The 26,191-nt window shown below is 39.8% G+C and overlaps 1 protein-coding gene across 1 annotated transcript in view; it reads right to left on the minus strand.

Moving 5' to 3' along the window:
- Positions 1–312: 312 nt before the first annotated feature.
- Positions 313–26,191, minus strand: part of pth1r (parathyroid hormone 1 receptor) — an 82,209-nt gene continuing 56,330 nt past the window's right edge. Inside the window, exons 3-13 of the mRNA XM_052023219.1 lie at positions 24,574–24,684; positions 23,389–23,513; positions 21,088–21,182; positions 18,058–18,247; positions 16,661–16,814; positions 11,462–11,522; positions 9,204–9,270; positions 8,977–9,071; positions 8,035–8,176; positions 3,636–3,677; positions 313–1,974 (exon numbers count right to left, since the gene is read on the minus strand). Coding sequence (XP_051879179.1) covers positions 1,612–1,974; positions 3,636–3,677; positions 8,035–8,176; positions 8,977–9,071; positions 9,204–9,270; positions 11,462–11,522; positions 16,661–16,814; positions 18,058–18,247; positions 21,088–21,182; positions 23,389–23,513; positions 24,574–24,684 — 1,445 coding nt within the window. The 3' untranslated portion in view covers positions 313–1,611. The remainder of the gene's footprint in view (positions 1,975–3,635; positions 3,678–8,034; positions 8,177–8,976; positions 9,072–9,203; positions 9,271–11,461; positions 11,523–16,660; positions 16,815–18,057; positions 18,248–21,087; positions 21,183–23,388; positions 23,514–24,573; positions 24,685–26,191) is intronic.

A 26,191-nucleotide genomic window follows, 5' to 3' on the forward strand; every position in this document is an offset into this window, starting at 1 on the left:
CAGAGTAAACCAAAATAGTTTGTTCTGTTGTTGCCCCACAATTACTGAATTTATTGAACACTATGTGGGGATTTGAATTCGTGACTTCCCCATTACTATTAAACAACATAAATACTCATATGAGGTGTACTTGTAGAGAATAACCTTTACAGGTGAATTAACTAATAGCTGCTTAAACCCCTGATTTCCATCCCACGGTCCACACTATATAATTTTAAAATCAATTAATCCAAAATGGAATGTCAGTCATGATAGAAACAACCAGCATGTTTATTTTCTTTTCATATTCACTAAAGATGCAGTCTTTTGAATGTTAAAAATATTAACAATAAATAATAATTTACCCCTTTTTCTCACAATTGTCAACCAAACAACATTAACATCACAAACTCAACCAGAAACAACAACCAGGCATGTTTAGAATGCACTTCAATTAGTTTCACTGGACAACAAGTGGACATAAAGTCAGTTGAACCTAATACATGCATATATAGCAACACCTAGTTTATGAAGAAGATCGTGGTTTTAATTGTGGTTTTATTTTACTGAAGAGACTACTATCCAACTCAACACATTAAATATAACTGTGAATCTTGCAGTTTCATTAACTCATGGTCCTTTAGATAGTGTTTGATTGGTTTTCACCTCAGCACTGTCTAAATTCTAATTTCTTCCCAGGTTTCTTTTATTGAGGATCTGTTCTGATGTTGATTACTGGATCAGTTTGTTACCCATAATTTCTGAATTTTTTTGCTAAATGTCTAAAATGAAAAAGGCCCAATATCAGTACAAGATTTCCAGGATGTTATCACACCTGAGATGGAACTCTGCAGCTCTTTGTAGCAGTGCATCTGCAAACTCTATAAAAATAGGATGGGGTATGTTTTAAACTCCAACTATCACATGATTTTGCTGAGGCTCTCTCTCTCAGACCCTTTCCTCTGGTATCAACTAATCCCTCCAGATATCCTCACCAAAAAAATACAGCTTTGCCGGGCAAATTTTTTAATCATTCAGTCCCAATGCTGAATCTGACTGACAATAAAGATAGGAGGGGATCTGATGATAGATCATCAACCCAAAATGTTAACTCTGTTCCTCTCTCCACAGATGCTGCCTAACCTGCTGAGTATCTCCAGCATTTTCACTTTTTATTTTGTAAAAGGGAATTGATGACTTTCTATCTCCCATGAGTTTAATCAGATTATGTTCAGCTTAATATGGTCAACCATATTGGGCTGAGTAAACTGAGAAGTACTGGCATCAAGGACTTACTCTTGTAGATTCAGGCTGTGTAAAGCAATGAGTGTCACCAATGGTGTTTTGAGTCTAGCCACAGAATGCTGGCACTTGTGAGGATGTTGTGGAACAGTGCTTGACTAAGGTCTAAATAAGTATTCAAAGGTCCAGACAACCTTTAGCAGGTGGAAGGATTGCATGATGAAGTCAGCTATGTCATGTCTTCCTAAACCTCTCTTCACAATTATCGTGTCTTTTCCATTTTGGGGAGACTACCCATTCCAGTGTGGGCAGAAATGAGCCAGTCCAGTGCCAGTCTCTAACAGTTGTGGTGTGCAGTTGGAAATGGAGTTTCTTATGTGTGTCCATCAGTTACATTACAGTTTCCCTCTCTTCCTTGATGACCAACGAAGGTTTGTTGGATGCTGGAGACTTGCCATTCTCATCGTCCTTGCCATACTGCTCTGGAAGGGAAGAGGGGTGTGAGTTCTCAGACACGGAGCTGCTTTTCACATAGCCCGGCAAGTTCCAGTGTCCATTGAGTAACCCGCCACCCATTCGGCTATTGAGGTGGAGAGCTTGTGGTGCCCGGGTGGTCATGTTGGCACTGATGCTGTTGTTGGTGTGTGACACCATTGGCCCATAGCTGTAGGCAGTGCTTCCACTCCGAGCTTTGCGTTTGAAGTCAAGCGCCAAAATCCAACGGGCCCATGCTTTTTTGATCTCACTCTGGACCTGAAACAGAGTGTAATGATACACAATTAAACATGACAAAACCCAGGGCTCAAAACCTGGATTGGGACAGTTTATATGTTGGTTCTGTGCACTCTGCACAAGGGAAACCTACCAGCAGCAGGTCCACCAACTTTATTTAATCATTCCCATCAAGAAGTCAGCAGCGGTCCACCAGTCTCGAGGACCAGCAAGATCAGCTAACTTCACAATAACAGAGGAAAGCTTAACTTCCAGCTTAATCCCCATATTTTGGGCTTTCCAAAATTAAAATGCAGTAGAGAATCTCAATGGATGATGCAAAGGTGGCTTGAAAATTTCATTAAGATATGCATGCTCATTCACAAATGAAATGTGGGGCTTAAGGCTGCATTCTGGCCGACATGGTATTGCAGGCTGTTGCTGGGGATTAGTATGAAACACAAGTTAATACTTAATGCAAATTTCAGGCAAACACTGAGCACTGAGAGAGATGTCCTAAGCAACGTGGTTGGCAATGTGCCATATGCACAGAATGCACATGCACCTTGGCCTTTATACTCGTTCCTTTGACCTGACTGTAAAACAGGAGGATACTAGTTCAAAGCCCAATACTTTCAAAGTTACAAAGAAGGAAATTTCTGCCCATCAGCAATTTCACCTGTATGCCTTACTATGTGCAGTTATCCAATGTCACAGCTCTACACTCCTATGCTTAGGAACAACTCAGGGGCAAGATACACTGGTACCTCATTTAGCAGCCAGGATGTATCCCTCTGAATGAGCGCGCCAATGGAATCAGCATTAAAAGGAGTCATTATTACATACACATTTAGACTTGCTTTATTGACTGTACTGCTGTACTAGGAACCTGACAAGAACCTCTGCCTTCACTGTTGATGCATCCTAAACTGACTCAGGCCTTTGCTGGTGCTCCCATAGCAATAAACAAACTTGAAGTCACCTTGTTATCAATCTGCTCGGTACGGTGTGAGTCACTGCGGTGATGTACAATAGCTGCCTGTCTTGGTGCAGCCACATAGTGCTGAGATGAGGTGCTCGGGTAGTGCAGTTACTGCGGACCATTGCTGGGGACTGACAGCAGTTGCTCCATGTGTTGACAGACCACTGGGCTCCTATGGTCTCTCTCATCACCTCCAGTTTGATGTGTTGGAAGCTGCTGCCTCCCTGTCTCTTTGCTTGGCACCCAGCCCAGTGATTTCTCCATGGTAACAAGCTCAATAGCCAGTGACTGCCTAACTAATCCTGAGCAATGGCCCACAATACCATACCAGCCAGGATGCAGTTCTGAGCTCCACATTTCAGTACTGAGAAGCAGCACCACTCAACCCAGCCCATCCTACACCAACCCTCACAGGCAACCTCTGCACATTGCCATAGGTAACTCATTCCATACTGAGATCACCACTTCATTGCTGCAGGAGTTCCCAGCACAGTCCAAGCAAATGCCTTTTTTAATTTACACAAGGTACAGCAGTGAATGTTTGGACTCCAGAACCAAAATCCCTATATATATATATATAAAAAAAGCACTCTTCAGGGTAGAACTAAGTGAGCTACTAATCTACTCTAACGATTCAGGTCGGTCAGTCATCCATTTATATCTGGGACTTTGCTCACTCGCTAAAATCAACACACTTACACACAGGACCACAAGTACTTACCTCTCCATTGCAAAAGCAGTAGATAACAGCCACAAAGCAACCCTGCAAAGTTAAGAGGATAGTACTTAAAGCCATATAGTGTACTTGCTGCTCACAATATAATCTACTTTACACTGGGGAGACTAAATGCAAATTGAGTGATCACTTTGAGAACACCTCCGTTCAGTCCGTAAGGGTAGCCCTGAACTTCCAGTAGTTTGTAGTTTGATTCTCAGCCATGCCCCACTTCCGAGCTCACTATCCTTGACTCCTGATTTATTCAAATAAACCTCAAAGCTGAGGACAGAATCACATCTTTAGGAAGCCTCCATGGACTCGATCTACACTTCTTGCTGCCTCAGTAAAGCAGGCAGCATAATCAAAGATCCCACCCACCCTGAACACTCTGCTCCCCACTCCTGTCGGCAGAAGATACAAAAGCCTGAAAGCACGTACCACCAGACTCAAGGACAGGTTCTACCCTGCTGTTATAAGACTATTGATAAGATGAGATATCTTTATTAGTCACATGTACATCGAAACACACAGTGAAATGCATCTTTTGCGTAGAATGTTCTGGGGGCAGCCCACAAGTGTCGCCGCTTCCTAACAGCTTCCTAACCCGTACACCTTTGGAATGTGGGAGGAAACCCATGCAGACACAGGGAGAACGTACAAACTTACAGACAGTGGCGGGAATTGAACCCAGGTTGCTGGCGCTGTAATAGCATACACTAACCACTGCACTACCATGCCTTCAGTTCCATAGTACAATAAGATGGACTCTTGACCTCACAACCTACCTTGTTATAACTTTGCACCTTATTGTCTACTTGCACTGCACTTTCTGTGGCTGTAATACTTTATTCTGCCTTCTGTTATTGTTTTACCTTGTACTACCTCAATGCACTAATGAATTGATCTATATGAATGGTGTGCAAGACAAGTTTTTCCACTGTACCTCATTACATGTGACAATAATAAACCAATTTACCAATTTTAGACATTTTACATTCTTCCAAACTTATCACTGAGTTCAACGGTTTGAGGTCATATCTACTGCTTTCATTGTCTTGGGAATCAGTTATTGACAATTTTTCTGCTTTTACCATTTACATCTCCTTCTGACTCATCTTTTGTCTCTTTATTTGTCACATTATTCAACCAGTTTGCTTCTACACTTATCCATTTAATCTCTCCTATCCTATCCTGCTTTTATCCTCCTCTAACTGATTTTTTTTTCTCTGTACATAATTAAGGCCTGATAAATCTTTTAACTTCCAGTTCAATCCATCAACCTAAAAGAATAATTCTACTTCTTGCTCCTTACATGCTGCCTAACCTGCTGAATGTTTCCATGAATATTTCTAGTTTTTTTTTGCTTTTATTTTTGAATGTTAGAACTTTGCTGTTCATTTAGTAGAGCTTACACATCAGGAAACTTAGCAGCAGGAAGAGACCGTAGAGCCAATGGAGTATGCCCTGCCATTCATTAAGATAATGCTGGACTTCTACATCAACTTACTTTGCTATCCCTAATGTCATTTCCATCAGAATATGTTCTAGATTTCTTAGAAGAGGAAATAACCACTTAGCATCTATTCTATCAAGTACTCTATGAATTTTGTTTCAACGAGCTCTCTCATTCTTGTAAACTCCAGAGAATATTGGGCCATTCTACTCAATCATCTCAAATGACAGACATCTCATCCAATTTACCCCTTTAGGGAAACTATATCCTTTCAGAGGTAAGGAGACCAAAATTCTACCACTATTCCAGGCATGACCTTGCCAAAGCTGTTTTTAATTGCAGCAAGACTTCTTCACTCCAATCCTCTTACTATAAAAGCCATTCTATTCACCTGCATATTAATTTTCTGTGATGTGGACATTAAGTACCTAGTTCCTTCTGAATACCATCTGCTAGTCTTCCAACTTATAAAATTTTTATCCGTGTATTCTACCTGAGGCAGAATCAGTGACACATACACTGTCCATTCAGTACTTAAGAATAAATTCTTTTAAGTTATTCTGACCTGACCTACCATACTATATCTAGTCTATTACACCTTTAGTATTCAAACTTGTATCCTTCCAGAGTGAAGAAAGTATGTATTCCATACAGAAAAAATAGAAATCCATTCCCAGCATAATTTTGAGAATCTTAAGCATCCAGATTGATTGCAATGACTGTCAGGTGCTCAGGCTGATAACTGGAAAAATTATTTGATTCAGTCAAATTATATTTCAGTCTCTGAATCTGGGTTGCATGGGAAAGGCAACATTTATTGTCCATTTTTAATTACTCTGAGAAAATAGCAGTGAACCATCTTAATTTAAAAGCAGATGACTGCCTGGCCGATTCAAAAGACGATTCCTTGTGGACTGGAATGAGCTATAGGCCAGGGTGGGCAAGAGCACCAGATTTCATTCATTATAAGGCATTTGTGAAGCTATTGAGTTTTAAAACAATCCAACAGCTTCATGTTATTACATCGATACCCAAGAACCACCAACTACCAAAATCTGCCTTGACATTTTTCTGCTTAGAAGGGACAAAATTTGTTTTGCGTGTCCAAGGGAGTTTTCTGAGACAATATGTAGGTAGTCCTATCACAGGCAGGACAGTACTTATCTTAGGAAATGAAACTGGGCAGGTTTTGGAAGTGTCGGTAGGGAAACACTTTGCAAACAGTGACCATAATTCTGTAAGTTTCAAGGCAGTTATGGAAAAGGATAAAGTGGTCCTCATGTTAAGATCTTAAACTGGAAGGAGGCTCATTTCAATAGCGTAAGAGAGGACCTGGCGAAAGTAGACTGGGAGCGGATGCTTGTTGTGAAGTGACAGCTGACAAGTCTTTTAAAAAGTGTGTCAGTAAGAGTACAGGGCCAGCAGGAGACAGACAGTGGTAGTGGAAGGAGTTTTTGCTGGTTGGATGTCTGTGAATAGTGGTGTATAGCAGGGAGCAGTGCTGGGACCTTTGTTGTTCATTGGATGTGAATGCAAGAGGTATGATTAGTAAGTTTGCAGGTAACATTAAATTTGGTGAGGAAGGTTGTATAAGGCTACAGAGGGATATAGATCAGATGGAAAGTTGGGTGGAGAACTGCAGACGGAATATAATCCCAGCAAATGCAAGATGATGCCATATAGGAAGTCAAATTGGGGTAGAACACATTCAGTAAATGATAAGGCACTAAGGAATGCTGATGAACAGAGGGACCTTGGGGATCAAATCCATAGTTTCCTGAAAGTGACAATACAGGTAGACAGGGTAGTGAAAAAGACATATGGCATGCTTGTCTTCACAGCTTGGTGCATAGGAATATGAAAGTTGGAACATTATATTGCAACTTTACAAAACCCTGGTTCAACCATACTTGGAGTAATGTGTGCAGTTCTGATCACTGATTACAGATCAGTGAGTGAAAGAGAAGTTATTGGAGAAAATTCTGAAATACAGGGATAATCTACACTTGGAAAGGCATGGCTTTGTTAGGGGAAGATTCCATCTGACCAATTTAATTGAATTTTCCAAATATATAACAAAGTGTACTTGATGAGGGCAGTGAGATTATGTACTTCAGTAAGGTCTGACATTAAGGACTAATCCAAAGGTTAGAATCATGGGATCCACAGAAAGCTGGCAAGTTAGATCCAAATTGGCTTGGTGATAGGAAGCACAGGAAGTGGATGGTTTTTGCAATTGGAAACCTGTAAGGAGTTTGTATGTTCTCCCTGTGTCTACGTGGGTTTCCTCCCACATTCCAAAAAAAAAGACACGTGGGTTAGGAAGTTGTGGGAGGAAAGTTGGCGCCGGAAGCGTGGCGACACTTGTGGGCTGCCCCCAAAACACTACGCAAAAAGATGTTCTTCAATGTGTGTTTCAATGTATATGTGACTAATAAAGGTCTCTTATCTCAAGAAGGATCAGAATCCACGGGCGAGAGTGCAAAGGAGATTCACCAGGATGTTGCCTGGATCGGAAGATTTTAATTATGGGAAAAGATCAGATAGGCTGGGCATTTTTTCCCTGGAGCAAAATTGGCTGAAGAATGATCTGATAGAGTATTATAAAACCATGAGGCATAGAAAGGACAGATAGTCAAAATCTTTTCCCCTGATATAGTTATCAAAAGCAAGAGGGCATAGGATTAAAGTGAGAGGAAGGAGTTTTAAAGGGGATTTGAGGGAAAGCATTTTTACACAAAAATCTGAAACTGCCAGAGGAGGAGGTGGAATCAGATACATTAACTACATTTAAAGAGACAGACAGGCATTTGAAAAGGCAAGGCATAGAAGGATAGGGACCTAATGCAGGCAAATGGGATTAGTGTTGCTGGCCAAAAAGGTCGGCACAGGTGTGGTGGGCCAAAGGACCCGTTTCTATATGGTACAACTCTACAACTCTATAATTACCTGAGAGGAATTAAAGAACATTTCGTAATGCATCTGGATTTGCCAGAGAATCCCAGACACCTCAGTGTAAGGGATAGCCATGAAGACAATGTAGTGTACTCCAAACAAAGGAGACAGGACCAGAGTCGACTTCAGCAGCTTCCTGCATTTCAGGCAAGATAATTAGATTAGCAATAGTTCAGATGAGGTATTTCCATTTAATTTTACATTTCCATATTTGCAGGTTTGCAGATTACAATGATAACCACTCTCCATCACCCCTCATCCACAGCCTCCATAAGTGCCTGAAGCAGTTCTTGGGCCTGTTATTTTCTGATTCGCAATGCGTTAACCATCTTAAATTTGCTGAACATTGTTAGGAGTCCCTCCAGACAAAACACACAAACATCAACCTGAGGTCTAAAATAAAATTCCTGGAAATACACAGCAGGTCAGACAGCATTTGTGATAAGAGGCACAGACTTCAATTCTTGGGATGATAACCTTTCATCTGAACTTATGGCTTGATTGCCTATTCAGCTATAAGAAAGTGGAAAGGTTTCAGAAGGCTCAAATACGATAAGAAATAGATTGTGCTCCAATATTGAAGTTAAAATGTAATCAGTGATTTTAACATTAATGGTGGGTTTGAAACTACAAAGCAGGGGTTTTATCAAGAAGTGGAGGAGGAAATTAAGAAGTGAAAGTCAGGATAGAGCTACCTCTTTAAATGTCCCATCAAATGTTTTGTGGCCATCATAGATAAAGGGGAAGGTTTCTTTAATGTTTCAAGCATTGCCACACCAAATATGGTGGTAATCATTGAAATGAACAATGACCTAATAAAGTGCCTTCATTTCACAAAAGGAACAGTACATCCTCATCCATTACTGTTTATACATTGAGCATCACCTTGCTCTCCCCATGCAGAAGGGGCTGCTTTATCTAAACCCTATGGCTTACCGGTACTGTTGACGGGTATCACACCTTCCAACATTAGACTCTCTCAGTTTTGTTGCTAAGAGTCTGATAATGTTGATAAAAAGCATGAAGTTTACCTGGAAAAAGAAGAGAAACACTTTCTATCAAGTGAAATCAGAAAAATATTGGATGTGATGACACCCGAGTTTGCAGAAACAAGTCAGATCCTAAGGGAGGAAGGCAGCGTTTGTTCGTTTATTATATCTCACCAATATTGAAGCCAAAATAGGTAGCTGATAAATCAACTTTAAATTCCCAGCACTTAGATCCCAGCACCTGTTGGTACAAAAAGAGGAAGAATATCATTAGATGCAATGAGTTATATAATAAACAATTATCTACAATTCCTGCATATATTTTCATTAGTATATCAAGAACAGAGATAAATTTGATATGGCAAATTTGAATGATCCACTGAATGGCTTCTGTGATCTAAAATTCTGTAAATTCTGTATATTCTATGTGTCCAGATCTACAAACCAATAATCACAAACATACACATACAAAAGTAATCAAAATGGTTGGTTAATGGCAGTTATCTCATAAATGTTGGAACTAAACTTGGAGGAAGGTACGATTATACTGAGTTTTGGCAAATTCCACATGTAATCCCATGTTGTGTTTAGTGTGCCAAGCCCCAGGATTGTCCTTTAATGCTATGCAGTGCAATACCAAAAACATTTGTTAAAATCACTATCCTGACTGAATACACTCAGTGACTGAGCTTCTCTCACCATTTAAAAAAATATTCTGCCATTCCATTTGTACCTACCACAGTGGTTGACCTCACATTTTTTTATTATATTCCATCTGCCATGCCTTTGCCCTTTTACTTAACCTGTCTTTATCATTTTTAAGTTTCTCTATATCCTGCAATTGTACTGAGTGTTGGTAAGGCCACACCTAAAGTACTATGAGCTGTCTTAGTTCCTCTATTTAAGTAAGGATACACTAGCATTGGAGATAGTTCAGAAGAAATTCACTGGTCTAATTCCTGGGGCAAGACAGTTGTTCTATCACAAATGGCCAAAAGAAGCCAGATCTGTATTTTTTGGAGTTTGGAAGAATGAGGGGTGATTTTATTGAAACATGCAAGATCCTATGGGACATGACAAGGTAGATGTTGAGATGTTTCCACTAGTGGGAGAACATTAACTGAGGGGCATAGTTACAAGGATTCAGTCATTTAAAACTGAGCTGGGTAGAAATTTCTTTTCACAGAGGGTGGTGAGTCTCTGGAATTCTACATCCCAGTGGAAGTTAGATCACTGGAGATATTTAAAGAGGAGATAGATACATTTTTGAAAGATTGGGGAATTGTGTGCTACATGGTACTGGCACAAAAGATGAGATGAGGCTTGAGAAAGATCTGCCATGATCATTTTGAGTGGTGTGGTAGACTTGAGGGGCCTAGTTTCTTGTGTTCCTCACAGCTCCCGATATCATCCAGTTTAGCTCTATAAACTTGAATTTATTACACATAATTCCCTTATCAAATCAGTGATATGTTTTGTAAATAGTTGGGTCGCCATCGATGTGAACAGTTCTAGAACCTTCACACCCATTATCTCCAGAGCCAAATCCTTAGGTTTCAGGTCATCATATCCTGGGGTTTTATTGATTCTCAGTCCCATTAATTTCTCCATTACTATTTTTTATATAATGCTAGTTTTATTCAACTCCTCATTCACTCCAGGCCTATTATTCTCTGCTATTTCTGGTAGGCCTTCTGTATCTTCTTCTATGAAAAGACACAAGGTATTAATTTAATTTCTCTGTTATTTTCTTGTTCCCCAATATAATTTCTTCAATCTCAGTCCGTAAGGGACCCATTTTAACTTTTCCTAATCTTTTCCTTTTTACTTATCTACAGAAGCTTTTACCGTCTGCTTTTATCTTTCTTGCTTTTCTACTCTGATCTTCCTTACTGATCCTTCCCTGAAATCTGGAAAGATTTGCTATCCTCAGTCTATCTGTGCTTTTTGGTGATATTAAAAATCCTAATCATTTGATCTCATGAACATAATCTAAACTTCAAACCACTTAGGAGTGCACAATGAGCCAAATTTTTCACACGAAGTGTTGTGGAAATCAAAGATACTCTCTTTCAAAAGGCTGACAACGATAGATCAATTGAAGACTGAGATTGATAGATTTTGTCAGACAAGAAAGCAATTAAATGGAAATGATATTCCGATCAACCATGATCCAATTGATTAAGGAAATGGGTTCAAAGGGCTGGAGAGCCTATTCCTAGGTTCAAGATAGTGAAAATGCAAATGTGCCCCTGAATTAGAAAGAATAATTAAGCATAGCCTTATTGAGCAAGTTCAAGGGCCAAATGAGTTTCTTTACTTCATTTCTGCTAGTGCTCTCTTTCACATCTACATTTGCTGCAGTCTTATTAAAAGTTTGGTAGATTTCCCACAGAAAATCTCCACCCAAGCTGGTAACCCATCATACTTACTGTGTGTCTGCCAGAGTCGCCCTCACACTTGTCCATGCTGCCACAAACACACCAGGAACCCCTACAGATGAAAAAAAGCACAGAAATATTTTACTAAAACAATAATTCTGAGTAAGACATTGTCTTCTGTTTCTATTTTATTCTGTCTCATCTGTTATGCAGTGGTAACACTTACAACGCTAACTCAAAAGTGCTTAGTGCTCAAGTGCTGAAGTCCCATTCCAATACTTCATTCAAGCACATAATTTCATAATTCAATTCAATGGTACAGGGAAATAAAGAGACCAGAGTCAATGGCACTAATCCGATTGCTCTGCTGGGAGCCAGCTTGGAATTGATGGGCTGAAATGGCCTCCTCCTGCATCACAGGTATCTTACTAACTCCCCAATGTGCATTGCACCCCCACCCACCTATGTAGGATTTTAATATCGATCTTGAAGATTTGACAGGTTAATTACTCCACTGTCAACACAGTGATGCAGTTTCTATACAGGTCATCCCTGGGCTACAAACTAGTTCTGTTTTTACATATGTCATTTTGTCCATTAGTCAGAAAGTACACAAAGTCACTCTGCAGTAACCATACCAGTATTGTAATGAATGATGTTGGTTGGGACCAATTGACATTAACATTTATATATCATCTTCCCCTGCCTAGTTACAATGGTACAGAATCAGAATGTCCCATGCTCAATGGTTGGTTTTGATGGGCTTGATGTATCAGGGGATGTTATTGTTTAATAGGGCATCATTGCTCAAGTATTAATAGAAGCGATTACTTGTCAATTTCCAAAGCAACTCTCTCAAGTGGCCTCCCGTGATGTAACTGGCAGCCCGTCTTCTTAAGCGACAATGTCTGATTACTGGAGGTTGCATGTAAAGAGGTCTTTTCAAGAAATCTCATTTGAATTTAATATTTGTGGGAGCTTGTTCTTACATACAGGTATCTGTAAGTTAGGTATTTATAATCCAGGGAGTGCCTGATAATGAAATTGTTCATTTTGCTGGGAAAAATAAAATTGTTTAGAACGGAAGATTTCAGATCTCTGAGATGCAGAGGGATATGTGTGTCCAAATGTATGATTCACAAATCGCTAGTGTGCAGGTACAGCGGGTAATTAGGAAAACTAACAATGTTATAGTTTACTGATAGGAGAATGGAATATAAAAGTAGGGAGGTTATGCTTCATTTATGTAGGGCACCAACACCTAGAATGGGCAAGTTGCCACAAGGAAAGATTGGACAGCCTAGGCTTGTGGAGTTTAGTAGAGAGAGAGAGTGAGTTCCTTGGGCGGGGGGGGGGAGGGGGGTTGGTCTTGACAAGGTACATGTGATGAAGATGTTTCATCTTGTGGGAGAACCTTGAACTTGGTCACTGTTTTAAAATAAGGGTGTGTCCACTTGGGACACAGATGAGGAAATATTATCTTGTTGATTGAGTCTCTGGAACACACTTTCACAAGGGGAGAGGAAAGCAGCCTTTTAAATTTTAAGCCAGAGTTAGATACTTGGTGAAAAGTTTCTGATGTAGAGTTAAGGTTACGGTCCAATCAGACATGAGCTCATGAGAGAGCAGCCTTGCGGGTGAAGTGTCCTTCTCCCAATTTGTACATCCTACTCCCAATCTGAGCACTGTTAAGTTCATGGCATGCATTAGGTGGAGACAATTTTCTGAGTAGCAGCAGAATTGGGGGAGAGAGCTCCACTGTCTCTCCTAGGTGGAATAATGATCCTTCAAGAAAGGAAAGCACACTGACTGTTGTAACTAGAATTTACCTTGGGAAGTCATTATTGAGTTTCTCTCAGCACCACCTCCCAGTGACCAAATCTGTGCAACAGCTCCAAATAAAATGCAAAGAGCAGGATCACCTTTTTTTCCAACTCTGAAGTAATTAACTGCCTAATATTACGTAAACTGCATTAGTTCCAATGTTGCCATGCCATGCTGAAGAGGGAAGTCAAAGACAGCATAAAAGCAAAAGCGAGGGCATACAATATTGCAAAAATTAGCAAGCAGCTAGAAGATTGGGAAGCTTTTAAAAACCAACAGAAGGCAACAAAAATAGCAATAAGGGGATTAAAGATGAAATATGAAGGTGAGCTAGCCAATAATGTATGAGAGGATATCAAAAGTTTTTTCAGATGTATAAAGATTAAAAGAGAGGCAAGAGTGGACATTGGACCACTGGAAGATGTTGCTGGAGAGGTAGTAATGGGGAACAAAGAAATGGCAGACAAACTGAATAAGTATTTTGCATCGGTCTTCACTGTGGAAGACACCAGCAACATGCCAGAAGTTCGAGAGAGTCAGGGGGCAGAAGTGAGTGTAGTCTCTATTACTAAGGAGCTGGTGCTTGGGAAGCTGAAAGGTCTGAAGGTAGATAAGTCACCTGCACTGGATGGACTACAGACCAGTGTTCTGAAAGAGGTAGCTGAAGAGATAGTGGAGGCATTAGTAGTGATCTTTCAGGAATCACTAAATCAGCAATGGTTCCAGAGGACTGGAAAATCACAAATGTCACTCCACTCCTTAAGGAGGGAGGCAAAAGACAGGAAGTTATAGGCCAGTTAGCCTGACTTCAGTGGTTGGTAAGATGTTAAATTATTGAAATCTCATCCACTATTAAGGATGAGATTTTGGGATACTTGGAAGCACATGATAACATAGGCCGAAGTCAGCATGGTTTCCTTAAGGGGAGATCTTGCCTGACAAATTTGTTGGAATTCTTTGAGGAAGTAACAGGCAGGATAGACAAAGGAGAGTCAGTGGATGTTGTTTACTTGGATTTTCGGAAGGCCTTTGGCAAGGTACCACACATGAGGCTGCTAAACAAGATAGGAGCCCATGGTATTTCAGGAAAGGTACTAGCATGGATAGAAGATTAGCTGACTGGCAGACGGCAAATAGTGGGAATAAAGGTGGCCTTTTCTGGTTGGCCGCCAGAGACTTGTGGTGTTCCACAGGGGTCAGTGTTGGGTCCGCTACTTTTCATGTTATATGTTAATGATCTGGATAATGGAATTGATGGCTTTGTGGCCAAGTTTGCGGATGATACAAAGATAGGTGGAGGGGCAGGTAGTGTTGAGGAAGCAGGGAGCCTGCAGAAGGACTTGGACAGGTTGGGAGAATGGGCAAAGAAGTGGCAGATGGAATACAGCATGTACGGTCATGCACTTTGGTAGAAGGAATAAAGGCATAGACTATTTTCTAAATGGGGAGAGCATTCAGAAATCAGAGGTGCAAAGGGACTTGGGAGTCCTAGTGCAGGATTCCCTAAAGGTTAACTTGCAGGTTGAGTTAGTAGTAAGGAAGGCAAATGCACTGTTAGCATTCATTTCAAGTGGACTAGAATATAAAAGCAAGGATGTTGTTAGGGATTATACTGGAGTTATGAAATTATGCATAGCAGATATTAAAATGAGGACCAGTCTTCAGGAAATAAAATCTGTTCACAATTTAACTTTAACTAATACTTTAAGGCTATTGAAACAAATCGTTGTGTGTGGGCATCCAAATTCTATATCATTGAAACTACGGAGGAGAAGACAATAGATGAATGTTCATGTTAACTGGTGCTCATTGAAAACTTCAGGATGAGATCAGGAAAATGGCCATCTCCTGTATTAACACATTGGTAAAGGCACATCCCTGCCAATTAATGCACAGGTCAGGAAAGCTCTGTTTTGTCACTTAATATTCTGGCTGGTTGTATATTCAGTGAGCCATCCCGCTACACTGTAACAGAAGGGTATATTTTGGGTGGCTGGAGTTTGTGCTCAAGAGGCTTTCAGTTTTGAATATCCAAAGGGGTTCTGCTAGTTGGGATGTGCTCCCATTGTAAATATATAATTCTGCAAGGTTACTTGACTCTATTCAAAATGTTAAAAGTTAAGTAGGTGATTATAGACATTGAAACTGTAGTTCATCGTTTATTGTTATCTTAGTGCTTAAACAGTATAAAAGCATTGTGTCAGAAGAGTGAGATTCACTTAGACTCACTCTCCAGAAGATCTGCTGTGTGAATAAAGACTTCTATATCTCCCAGTTACAGCTTCCATGTGGCTCAATTTAGTCAGTTACAACAGATGTAATGCTGAGGCTTTATAAAGCAATGGTCAGACCACATTTGGTATATCGTGAGCAGTTTTGGCCCTATATCCAAGGAAGGATGTGCTGGATTTGGAGAGAGGGTCCAGAGGAGGTTTACAAGAATGATCCAGGGAATGAAAGAGTTAACACATGAGGAGCATTTAATGGCTCTTGGCCTGTTCTCACTGGACCTTAGAAGGATGAGGAGGAATTTCATTGAAACCTACCAAATATTGAAAGGCCTGGATAGAGTGGACATGAAGAGGATGTTTCCAGTAGTGGGAGAGTCTAGGAACAAGAGGGCACAGGCTCAGAATAAAAGGACGTCCCTTTATAACAGAGATGAGGAGGAATTTCTTTAGCCAGAGGGTGGTGAACCTGTGGAATTCATTGCCACAGACGGCTGTGGAGGCCAAGTCATTGGGTATATATAAAGCAGAGGTTGATAGTTTCTTGATTAGTAGGGGCATCAAAAGGTTACAGGGAGAAGACAGGAGAATGGGGTTGAGAGGGGAAAATAAATCAGCCGTGATCGAATGGTGGAGCAATCTCAGCAGGCTGAATGGCCTAATTCTCCTCCTATGTCTTATGGTCTTATATCCCACATTAATATTTATTGGGTCCCAGGCCAGCGACACAATTTTTCCGTCACCTGCCTGATGCCTGATATATGACAAAAAATATATTGTTTTTTTTTCCCCCCAGGTAAGTGGTTATCTAAGGGATGGAGATATTTGTTATTGTTCAGGCATTTACAGCAAGATATGGAGAAAACTACACAGTGAGAAAGTTTGTTTGTAAAGGAATGCTCAAAGGCGTATGTGGATATTGTCTGATTGTAACCAGCTGAAATCATTCAGATATGAATATGGATTGAGGGAAAAGAGGGAGAGAAAGAGAGAACATACAGGGAGAGCAATAAACAATCATGTACAGACAGAAATGGCAGACATCAGTGACAGAGAAGAGCAGTCAAAAATAAACATGACAAAAAGAAGCAGACATGGGGTTTGAGAAGGAGAAAGATGGATAGAGAACAAGGGAGTGCAGAACGATAGTGGGGGAGCAAGTAGAGGAGAATTAAGTTTGTTTAAAATGTTGCCTTACCCCAGCCAATTAAGGTGAAGCCCCAGAGATACTTCTTATCAGAGAAAAATGTCATGAAGATGAGGCTATGGAGATAGAGGCCTTCCACCAGAATCCAGTAGTAATTAGTAGCCAGAAAGTAGAGGAAAATGATGACAACCACCTTGCATCCAATCTGGAAGACAGCAAGGAGAAATATATCAACACAGCAACAGGGCAAAGCTATTGCTCTAAAATGTTGATAAAAACTTCCAATTATCTGTTAGGATGAAAGGTTTGGGATAAATACATGCATGATTCTCTTCAGTTCTCACACACTTCCCTCTTTTAATCATATACTGTAGAAGTACCGACACTACTTAAATGCACTCGTTCTCAATTCCAATCTTTATCCCCGAATTTCCCATTTCCCATCACTATTGATTAATTTCCTCATGAAACAATGTGCAATGATTACTAAAAGTGAGGTGCACAAGTGATACAATAACATTCTAACTCTTTCCCAGACATGGAAATGATGGCTTAGGACAAACTTTTGTTACGCAAGTTGGAGAATTAATGTGCAGTGGTCTAGTTGTGGAACAGTTTGCAGCTGGTTAGATAGGTAAAGACCTATGGTTGACGGCATGGTTAAAGTCTGCAACCTAGGTTCAAAATGAACACTGAAAAATGAAAATCTCCTCCACATGTTCACTGAAAAGTTGAAATAAGTTTGGAACATCTGTGTCCTGTGCATGTGACCAGTGTCCAAAATTCTCACGAGTTCCAAATGAAAGTCTCACCTCAGGAGCTTGTTATTTTACATTCAATTTTAAAATCTGAATATCACTGGCAAGGCCAGAATTTATTGGCCATCCGTAGTCATCACAGCAGTTGGTATTTAGCTTTCTTCCTAGAGTGTCTGTGATGAAAGCCTTCAATACAATGAAATAGCTGGTAAAGTAACTGCAGAGGACAATCAGGATTCATAAAAGAAAGTTAAAAATGGAAGATTTCCTTCCCTAAAGGTGCTGGCAGTCTGATGGCTTCATGGTCGTCATTACCGGCACTAGCTCTTCCATTTTATTTTGGTAATTGAATTTAAATTCTCTGACTGTTATGGTAACTTCTTTAATCATGGGAACATATTAAATTGACGACCCCTCTTCTAACTCCTGTCAATATTTTAGCCTTGTCAAAATATTTAATAATTTTAGAGACTATTATATTTTCTTTTAGTGTAGTTCTGTGTCTAGCAGTGGGAGACAGTGCTGAGGGTTATAGTGGATGTGTTGCTACTCCTAATTCCTCCTTCCACAATATATAAAGGAAGAAGTGAGGACTGCAAGAGAAAAATGGCAATGAGAGTGAATAAAGGATTAATAATATCTGACTGTGTGCAATTTAAGAAGTTTCTTGCAAAAAAAGGTAGCACTTACATACTCAGACTTGTCTTGAGATGGAGGAGATTCAGTTATGGATTTCAGGCTCTCCCAGTCAACCCCTTCCATATCTAAGAATGCTGTCTTTGAGTATAGCACTGCATCCTTCACAAAGGTACTGATGGCTCGGAGCATGAAAGACACAAAGAGGTGGATGTGGATGTAGTTCCTGGTACAATGAAGACGTCTGTGAGGGAATAGTTACACATAAACAAGGGTCAGTATGAAATCTATCCATTCTAGATCCTAATAAAATCCCTTGTTATACTCACTCACTGCAAAAACAAGTAAAAGTGTTTAACCTCATTTAAAAAAAAGGCCCCTCAATGCCTCATCTGCTTTTCCTTCTGTGTAAAGAAGCTGCATTGATATCGATCTTGGTTTGCAGCTCCAGGATGTCACAAAGCTCTTTGAAACGAATGGACTCGATTTAATTCCCGAGGCACATTTCTGGATCCAAAGGATTAGCTGAAGTTAACTGATGGACCTCAAACATGTTGACAACTACCAAATCAAAATGGCTGAGTTATAGGATGAGATGCTTTTGCTTTCATCTTCAAAGCAAAGCAAAAGAGATGAGTGCGGTATTGTGTTATAACTTTCTAGTGAGAATTTCTTATAAAATGTTGTTATCTGTCTTACTCTTACACAAGGTTGAAAATGTGTACTCAGATTTCCAATTTTAACTCCAAGTTCAAGTATTATTACTTTTTAATAATACTAAAAGATTACATAAGATGTGAAACAGAACTAAGAATAGACCGTTTTCCTCCTCGTGCCTGCTCCTCTATTCAATATGTCTATGGCGACCACTCTGTGCCACTTTTCTGAAATGGCCCCATATCCTTTGATTCTCCGAATATCTAAAACTCTATTGATTTCTGTCTTGAATGCATTCAGTGAATGAGCCTCCACAGCCCTCTTGGGCGGTGAATTCTGAAGATTCACCACACTCTGGATGAAGAAATTATTTCACTTCTCATGAATGGCCAACCCCTATTTTGTGACTGAGAGTTCTGGTTCTATATACTACAGCCATAAGGATTATCAATTCTGCATTTCTCCTGTCAATCTCCTTAAAAATGTTTGTATATTTTAATGAGATTACCTCCCATACTCCTAAATTCAAGAGAATCCAAATCTGATCTGCTTAATCACTTCTCATGCAACAAATCTGTCATCCCAGGAATCAGTTTGGTGAACTCTCTCCATTGCAAATATATTATCCTTCAGGAGAGAGACAAGAACTGTGCATACTCTTCTGGATATAGTCTTACCAGGGGCAAGATTTCTTTACCGTTGTGCACAATACCTTTTGTGATAAAGTTCAACTCATCACTTGCCCTCCTAATTGCTTGTTGAACCTACAAAGTGATCCCTGTGCAAGGTCCCTCTGAACACCAACACCTTTCAATCTTTTGCTATTTAAAAATCACTCCACTATTCTACTTGTTCTGCTATAACGATGACCACACATTTTTCACATTACATTCTATCTGCCATGTCCTCTCCCATTCACTTATCTAAAACTATGGTCAACAGGTTTCAATGTAGGCAATTGTCAACCACTAAAGGGAGAGGAGTAAAATAAATAATCTTTCTAAATTCACAAAAGATGGAAGCAATGAAGGTATAAAGAGACTTTGGGGCTCAAGTAAATAAACCATGGTTAGGTAAAAACAAAATCTTAAATCTTAATAAAATCTTAATATGATAAGAACCTGGGAAAGAGTTCCTGGGAACGAATTCATGCTGCACCTGTACAAAGCACTGTTTATACCACTTGTGAGCAGTCAGCTGTTTGTACCATGGTAGACAATGTGCACCTTCCTTTTAACAGATTAGAGCAGGCTTTAATCAGCACCAGCTAATTTCAACAAATGCTACCCCTTCACAGAAGTTGAACCCCACTGACATGCGCAAAGTAGCAAAACGCACAGATAACATTGCCTTGACCCTAAATTCCTGTTAGTAAGTTTGTGAGTTTGATCTTTGTGCGCATCCTGCACCAGGTCAAACAGACACACGTTAATCATGTATCATGCCTCCAGTGCACAGTTTCAACAATATTTGATTGAGATTTAAGGTTGAAATGAGGACACTGGATGCCTCTGTACACAAATCACTGAAAGTTAACATGCAGGTACAGTAGCAATTACAGTAAAGTATTGCAAGAGAATTTAAGTACAGAAGTAAATATGCCTTTCTCCAATATATAGGTGCCCTGGTGAGACAGCAGCTGTAATATTGTGTACAGTATCATCTCTTTACCTTTTGAAAAGATATATCTGCAATAGAGGAAGTGAAGCAAAGGTTCACCACATTGATTCCTGGAATGAAGATTATCCTATGAAGAGAAGTTAAGCAGATTGGACCTATATTCTCTTGAGTTTCAAAGAATAAGCAGTGATCTCATTGAAACATAAAATTCTTAAGGGGCTTGTCAGGATAGATGGAGGGATGATTCCCCTAGCCACAGTGCCTAGAAAGAGGGGTCGCTGTCTCAAAACATAGCATCAGCCATGAGATGAAAAGGAACTTTTTCACCAGAAAGCTAAATGAATCTTTGAAATTTTTGACCTCAGAGGCTGTGTAGACTCAGTTGCTACATATATACATTACGGAGATCAATAGATCTTTCAATATTAAAAGAATCAATGAATATGACTTTGGTGCAAGAAAGTGGCAATGAGTTAAACAGATCAACTATGATCTTATTGAATGTAGAGCAGGTATGAGAGGCTGAGTGGTCTTCTTCTATTTCTATTTCTTATGCTATTACCTCCTAATTAAATTTTTACCCCTGATGAAAGGTCCTTTGGTTCTTCTATTCAATTGCCTGTAATTTAGAATTGCTTTTGAAAGGACATAACAACAGATCACTGCTGGTAGAACACAAAATGTTGCTAAATCATGCCCATCTAAAGCCAGTTTCATTTCCCCTGTAGTTAATTTGACCTTGAATGAGATAGAAATTCTCCTGTTAAGGCAATGGGGTTTATGGTATAACCTGACAACACTCCTTACCTGAAGTAGCCCAGTATAATAACAGCCACGGTTAACGAGCCAAATGAGACAGAATACCCCACTGTGTAAATGAGGTACAGACGATAAAAAATATCCTGCAAGAAAGTAATGAGATGTCACAGACTGTGGTTAACATTAGCCAGAAGACATAAACATGTATCAGCAGCACAACTGATGCATAGTAACTGAATGACTGACAGTTTATGCTGTGTAGGGAATGTGTGTGGCAGGAACTACTGAAGAACTGCCTTGAAATTTATACCTCTATCTAGCGAAGGGTGTACAGTTGCACAAATCACAATAGACACAACATGAAGCCATTTGATTTTCATAAAGTGATTAACAATACAACACTCAGAATAAATATGAGTTTTGCAGCCATACATATTCCATTTCAGGGTTATATTAAATGTTGTATTTAATCTCATTCTCTTTACTTCGGTCCTTTCTAGGCTTCAGATACACTGGTCTATATATGGACTCCCAGGTCTACAATGCTAGACTTCACAGTACGTACTGGACTCTGTTTGCAGAATGTAATGAGACGTCACAAATTATGGTTCACACTGGCCTCAAGACACTAGCAGAGAGCTTCCAGCAGAACCACAACACTGCTCAATAATGGAGCAACTGACAGCTCATGCTATGAATGGAATGTGTGTGGAGGGCAGAGGATGAGCAGAGAGTAGTGATGGACTGTCTTCAAAGTTATAATTCTGATATGACCCTGGGACATATAAAATCATACTAATCATTAAAGACACAATACAAAATTTGAAAAGTTTTTTTTCTTTAAGGTACTTTAAAATTTATTCCACTAAGTAAATGTCCACTTTCCAACACTTTCCCATCCACCATGACCGTCTGGCACTCCCGGCTGCCAGCCATTTTACTTCTCCTCCTTATTTCCACACCGATATGTCTGTCCTCAGCCTTCTCCACTATCAGGGTGAGGCTAAAGGCAAACCATAGGAACAGCACCTTGTATTTCACATGGGTAGGCTACAGTCCAATGGTATGAGCACTGAATTCTCCAACTTCAGGCAAACTGTTCCCCCTCTGTCTATTTTCTCTCTCCTCCTGATCCACCCAGTTCTTCCTACACTCATCCCAAACCCTACACCCCGTTTCTTTCCCCTTCTCCACCCACTCCATCAGCCCATCACCTACACACTCCTTCCATGGCGTCCTCTCGCACTACTGGTCCGATCTGCCCTCCACACCTCCCTTATTTGGTTCCGTGCTCTACCTTTGTTTCCTATCAGATTCCATCATCTTCAGCCTATCGTCTCCCAGATTCTAACACTATCTCCACTCTCCCCTCCTCCATCTGCCTATCACCCCTCCTCACCTGGATCCACCTATCAGTTACCAGCTCTTGCTCCACACATTCCCTTCACCTCTTTATACTGGCTATCCCCCCATCTTTCAGTCCAGATGAAGGGTCTCAACCCAAAATGTCAACTGTCCATTTCCCTCCACAGATGCTTCCCAACCCACTGAGTTCCTCTAGAATCTTGTTTGTTATTTCAACAATATAAATTTACTCTCATTATTAATATACATTGTTTCACTATCTCATTTACTTGCATATCAGTCCCTGATCTGCAAGCCTATATTTTACTGTATTTATAGAGCCCTGAATAAATTCCAGGATTTACAATCCCCATTTCTGCAATGTACACAAAGTGAGAGTTATAATCCCTGGTTTTGGAGAGTTCTTGGGCGCTGCACTCAATTTCCTATATTACAATACTGACTATATTTCAGAAGTATTTCACTGGGGTGTCCCGGGATTGAGAGAAGCTCAACACAAGTGCAAGACTTTCTCTTTTATTTTCACAATACTTTCAATAAGGTCTCAAAAGAGGTTTATTTTTGCTATGTCAACAAATTTGTATGCACTTCACTCAATCCCTTCATCCAAGTTATTAATGTAGATCATTAACAGGTTTAGGTTACAGAAATAACCCTTGTACTGCACCACTAGATGTGAGAACAATATGGGAGGGTAAGGTTGAGGTAGAAGATTGGCCACAATCTTAATGATGAAACATGCTTGAAAATTCAGATGGCCTACTCATGCTCCCACTTCTGATGTTCTGGTGTTCTAACTATTCAAAGGACGGGAAGAGTTATTAGTGTCCTGGTTGACATTCTCCTCTCAAAAATATTTTGAGGTTGTTCACTTCATTGAAATCGTGAAAGTTATTGGTACAACCACAGTGTTCACAAATATTATGATTGGCTATATGCACAGAATTATATTAGAACAAGAATGATTTAATCAGTGTACATCACCTCTTCTGTACTCTGGTTCACATGCGGAAGGTGCCTTGAACACTCTGTGTAATTTGCCCACGTTCGGTTGTTGTTTGTTGCAAGCTCCCAGCTCCCATTCATGTTACACTGCCGATAGGCATGGCCTGGCAAATTACACAAAGTCAGTCATTAACAAAGGCACCCTTATCCTTCATCCACAGTCATTGTCAACTCCCTGATGTAACCATAAAGTTAGTTGGGTCACAATTTAGTTTGAGAATCACCGGTAATTTTACAATCTAAATGGGATGAGTAAACTAAAGTGTGATTTCTTAATTCTGTGGGAGATGAATTTGATCCCAAGCCCAATAGTAAATTAATTCACATAACAGTCATGGATACTGAGCCAGTTGAGTAAAAAAAAGGTACATTTGAAACTTAAAGGAAAAGCAGGCTTTTCAAAACTGTTTGAGATGGTAGACATTAAGTGCTGTGAGATTTAGACTTCTCAGGGTCAAATTACTCATTAATTTACTGATTTGTGATCCCAGTATGTATCCTTAGCCTGCTGGGAAATCTATAATAGTCATAGAATTTGGCACAGCCCCAAACTAAATTTCCAGCATAGATGTGAGGCTCAAGCCAACAGGTGAGAGATAATTTATCTAGCTGCCCCATACCCACATCAAAAGTAAATCAGCCAAAATGTTGCTTTCCTTTCAATGATCTACATGGAAGGTTATCTATACGTTTTACATCACTGTGTTCATTTATATATTGTTAAGTTTCTTTGATGATAAAAATGCAAAATAAGGTTGTCAGGCTCTGTGGGTTTACATAGACAGGAGCAAAATCTCAGAGCAACTCAGGAGAAATCCTGAAGCTAAAATAATTAGTCAGAATGTTTATCTGCTGATAGCTGACTATCAGAATGAGATTAAAACCCTTCCAGTATAGTGGGCGTGCAGACTCATTGATCTGGGTGAGAAACTCCCTAATTATTTACCATCTATGAAGAAAATATTAAAGCTTGCTCTCTGGAAGTTTAGCAAGCAATTTTATGTCATCTCAGGTCCATTGCATACTTTCAAGAATGCAGTATACTTTTAAAACTAACAATGAAAGCAACTTTTCTGTTGTCATGTTTTTTGATACGTTCTAACAAATGTAACCTGAAATACTGCAGTGAAAATAATTTGTTAGCTGGAAGCTTGTAGTTCCTACCTTGGTGGTTGAAATCATATATGTAATCCGGACACTGCATTGGAACCAATTTGCCTGGTGGTCCTTCTGGCCAGCAAAGGATACCATCCCATTGGGGAGCACAATACCCTTCTGTGGAGCAAAGAACAAAAATGGAATAGTGCAATGAAGAAGGGTCAATGACGAAGACTGTCGGGGGGAGGTTTGGGTAGTGTGAATCAGGACAGGCTTTGGTAAATAAAACAATCTAAATAAAGTTACTAAATAACTAAATACTAAATAACAATCTAAATAAAGGATTTTTGCAAGCCATTCCAAGAAAAATAAACCTGAGGGAACTGTTAAGACCACATGCAAGAGAGGTGGACCCCCAAAAGCACCTGTGTACTGACCTTACAACACTGACAATCTAAAAGTAAAATGTAGATTCTGGAAAGCTGAAGTAAAAGCTGTAAATTCTGCAAAATGCAGCAGGTCAGGTAGCATCAGTGCAAACTGAAAATGAAGAAACTTTTAAAGTCTATGACCCCAGGCAAATTGAGATTACATTGCAAAATGCTAAGAACATGTAGCATCAATATTCTTCCACTTCAGAAAACTCACATCTCCAATGACATGTAGGCCAGCTATTAAAATATCTCACAACTAGCCATTTTCACCCAAGATTTGGCCTTGCTACAAACATGAAGAAATCCATCACATAATTACTGATTGTTTTGCCGACTGATGAAGAACCTATCAACACAACTGCCATTAAAATAACAGAACACATTACAAACATAAGATGAACATGTAGAAAGCCCAACATGGAGTGATGCAAACTATTGATCTCTCTGGCACCAATTTCAGCTCTGTACATTAGTGACCCTAACAGCCTCCACATGTTGCTCTGACACATATGATGAAGGCCCACAGAGTAGGTGCAAGGTGTACACCTTCTCCCAGTCTTCAATCCCAAGCAGTAAGAACTCTTCCTGCTGGAAATGCAACTATAACCCAGACCTTACCTTTGTCTCAGAGGATTAAAGCATTTCATAAAATGCTCCACTTTTCTCCTGACATAAAACACGTTGGCATAAAGGCTCCAGCAATTCAGTCAAAATGAATCCTACTGTGAAGCATGGTCAAAACTGAAAAGAACTGTTGCAGGGAACTGGCTCACAGAATGGTGACTCAATTCCTGGCTAGACTCGGGTGTCATCACCCATTTGTTGAGCTCCTCATCGCTGCTGTTAAGAAGATACATTCCTGTTGTATATGCACAATATGTAATGTCTATGTATGATGCATTTGCATATACATGGAGCAGTTGTAGAAAGCAAACAAAATACAAAACACACATGTTAACAGTTTCATATTTCTCTCAGTTTGTAGCCTTTACATTTCTGTGACTACAAACAAGTTAGAATCGGAACCCACTCATACATTATAAACTGGTGAAGGAGATGTAAAACATAGACCACACATTAAGAGTAGCACTAAACACACTGCATAGTGGTGTCAATGGAACCACAATTTCAGATGCAGAATATACACACTTGCACTTCTACATTTCTTCTTCTTCTCAGGCAGTCCCTCAGGATTGAGGATGACTTGTTTCTACTCCAGTTTTGTGGGTTGAGGTGCTCAGTGAGACCAA

The sequence above is a fragment of the Pristis pectinata genome, chromosome 9, assembly GCF_009764475.1.
Source record: "Pristis pectinata isolate sPriPec2 chromosome 9, sPriPec2.1.pri, whole genome shotgun sequence".
NCBI classification, from domain to species: Eukaryota; Metazoa; Chordata; class Chondrichthyes; order Rhinopristiformes; family Pristidae; genus Pristis; species Pristis pectinata.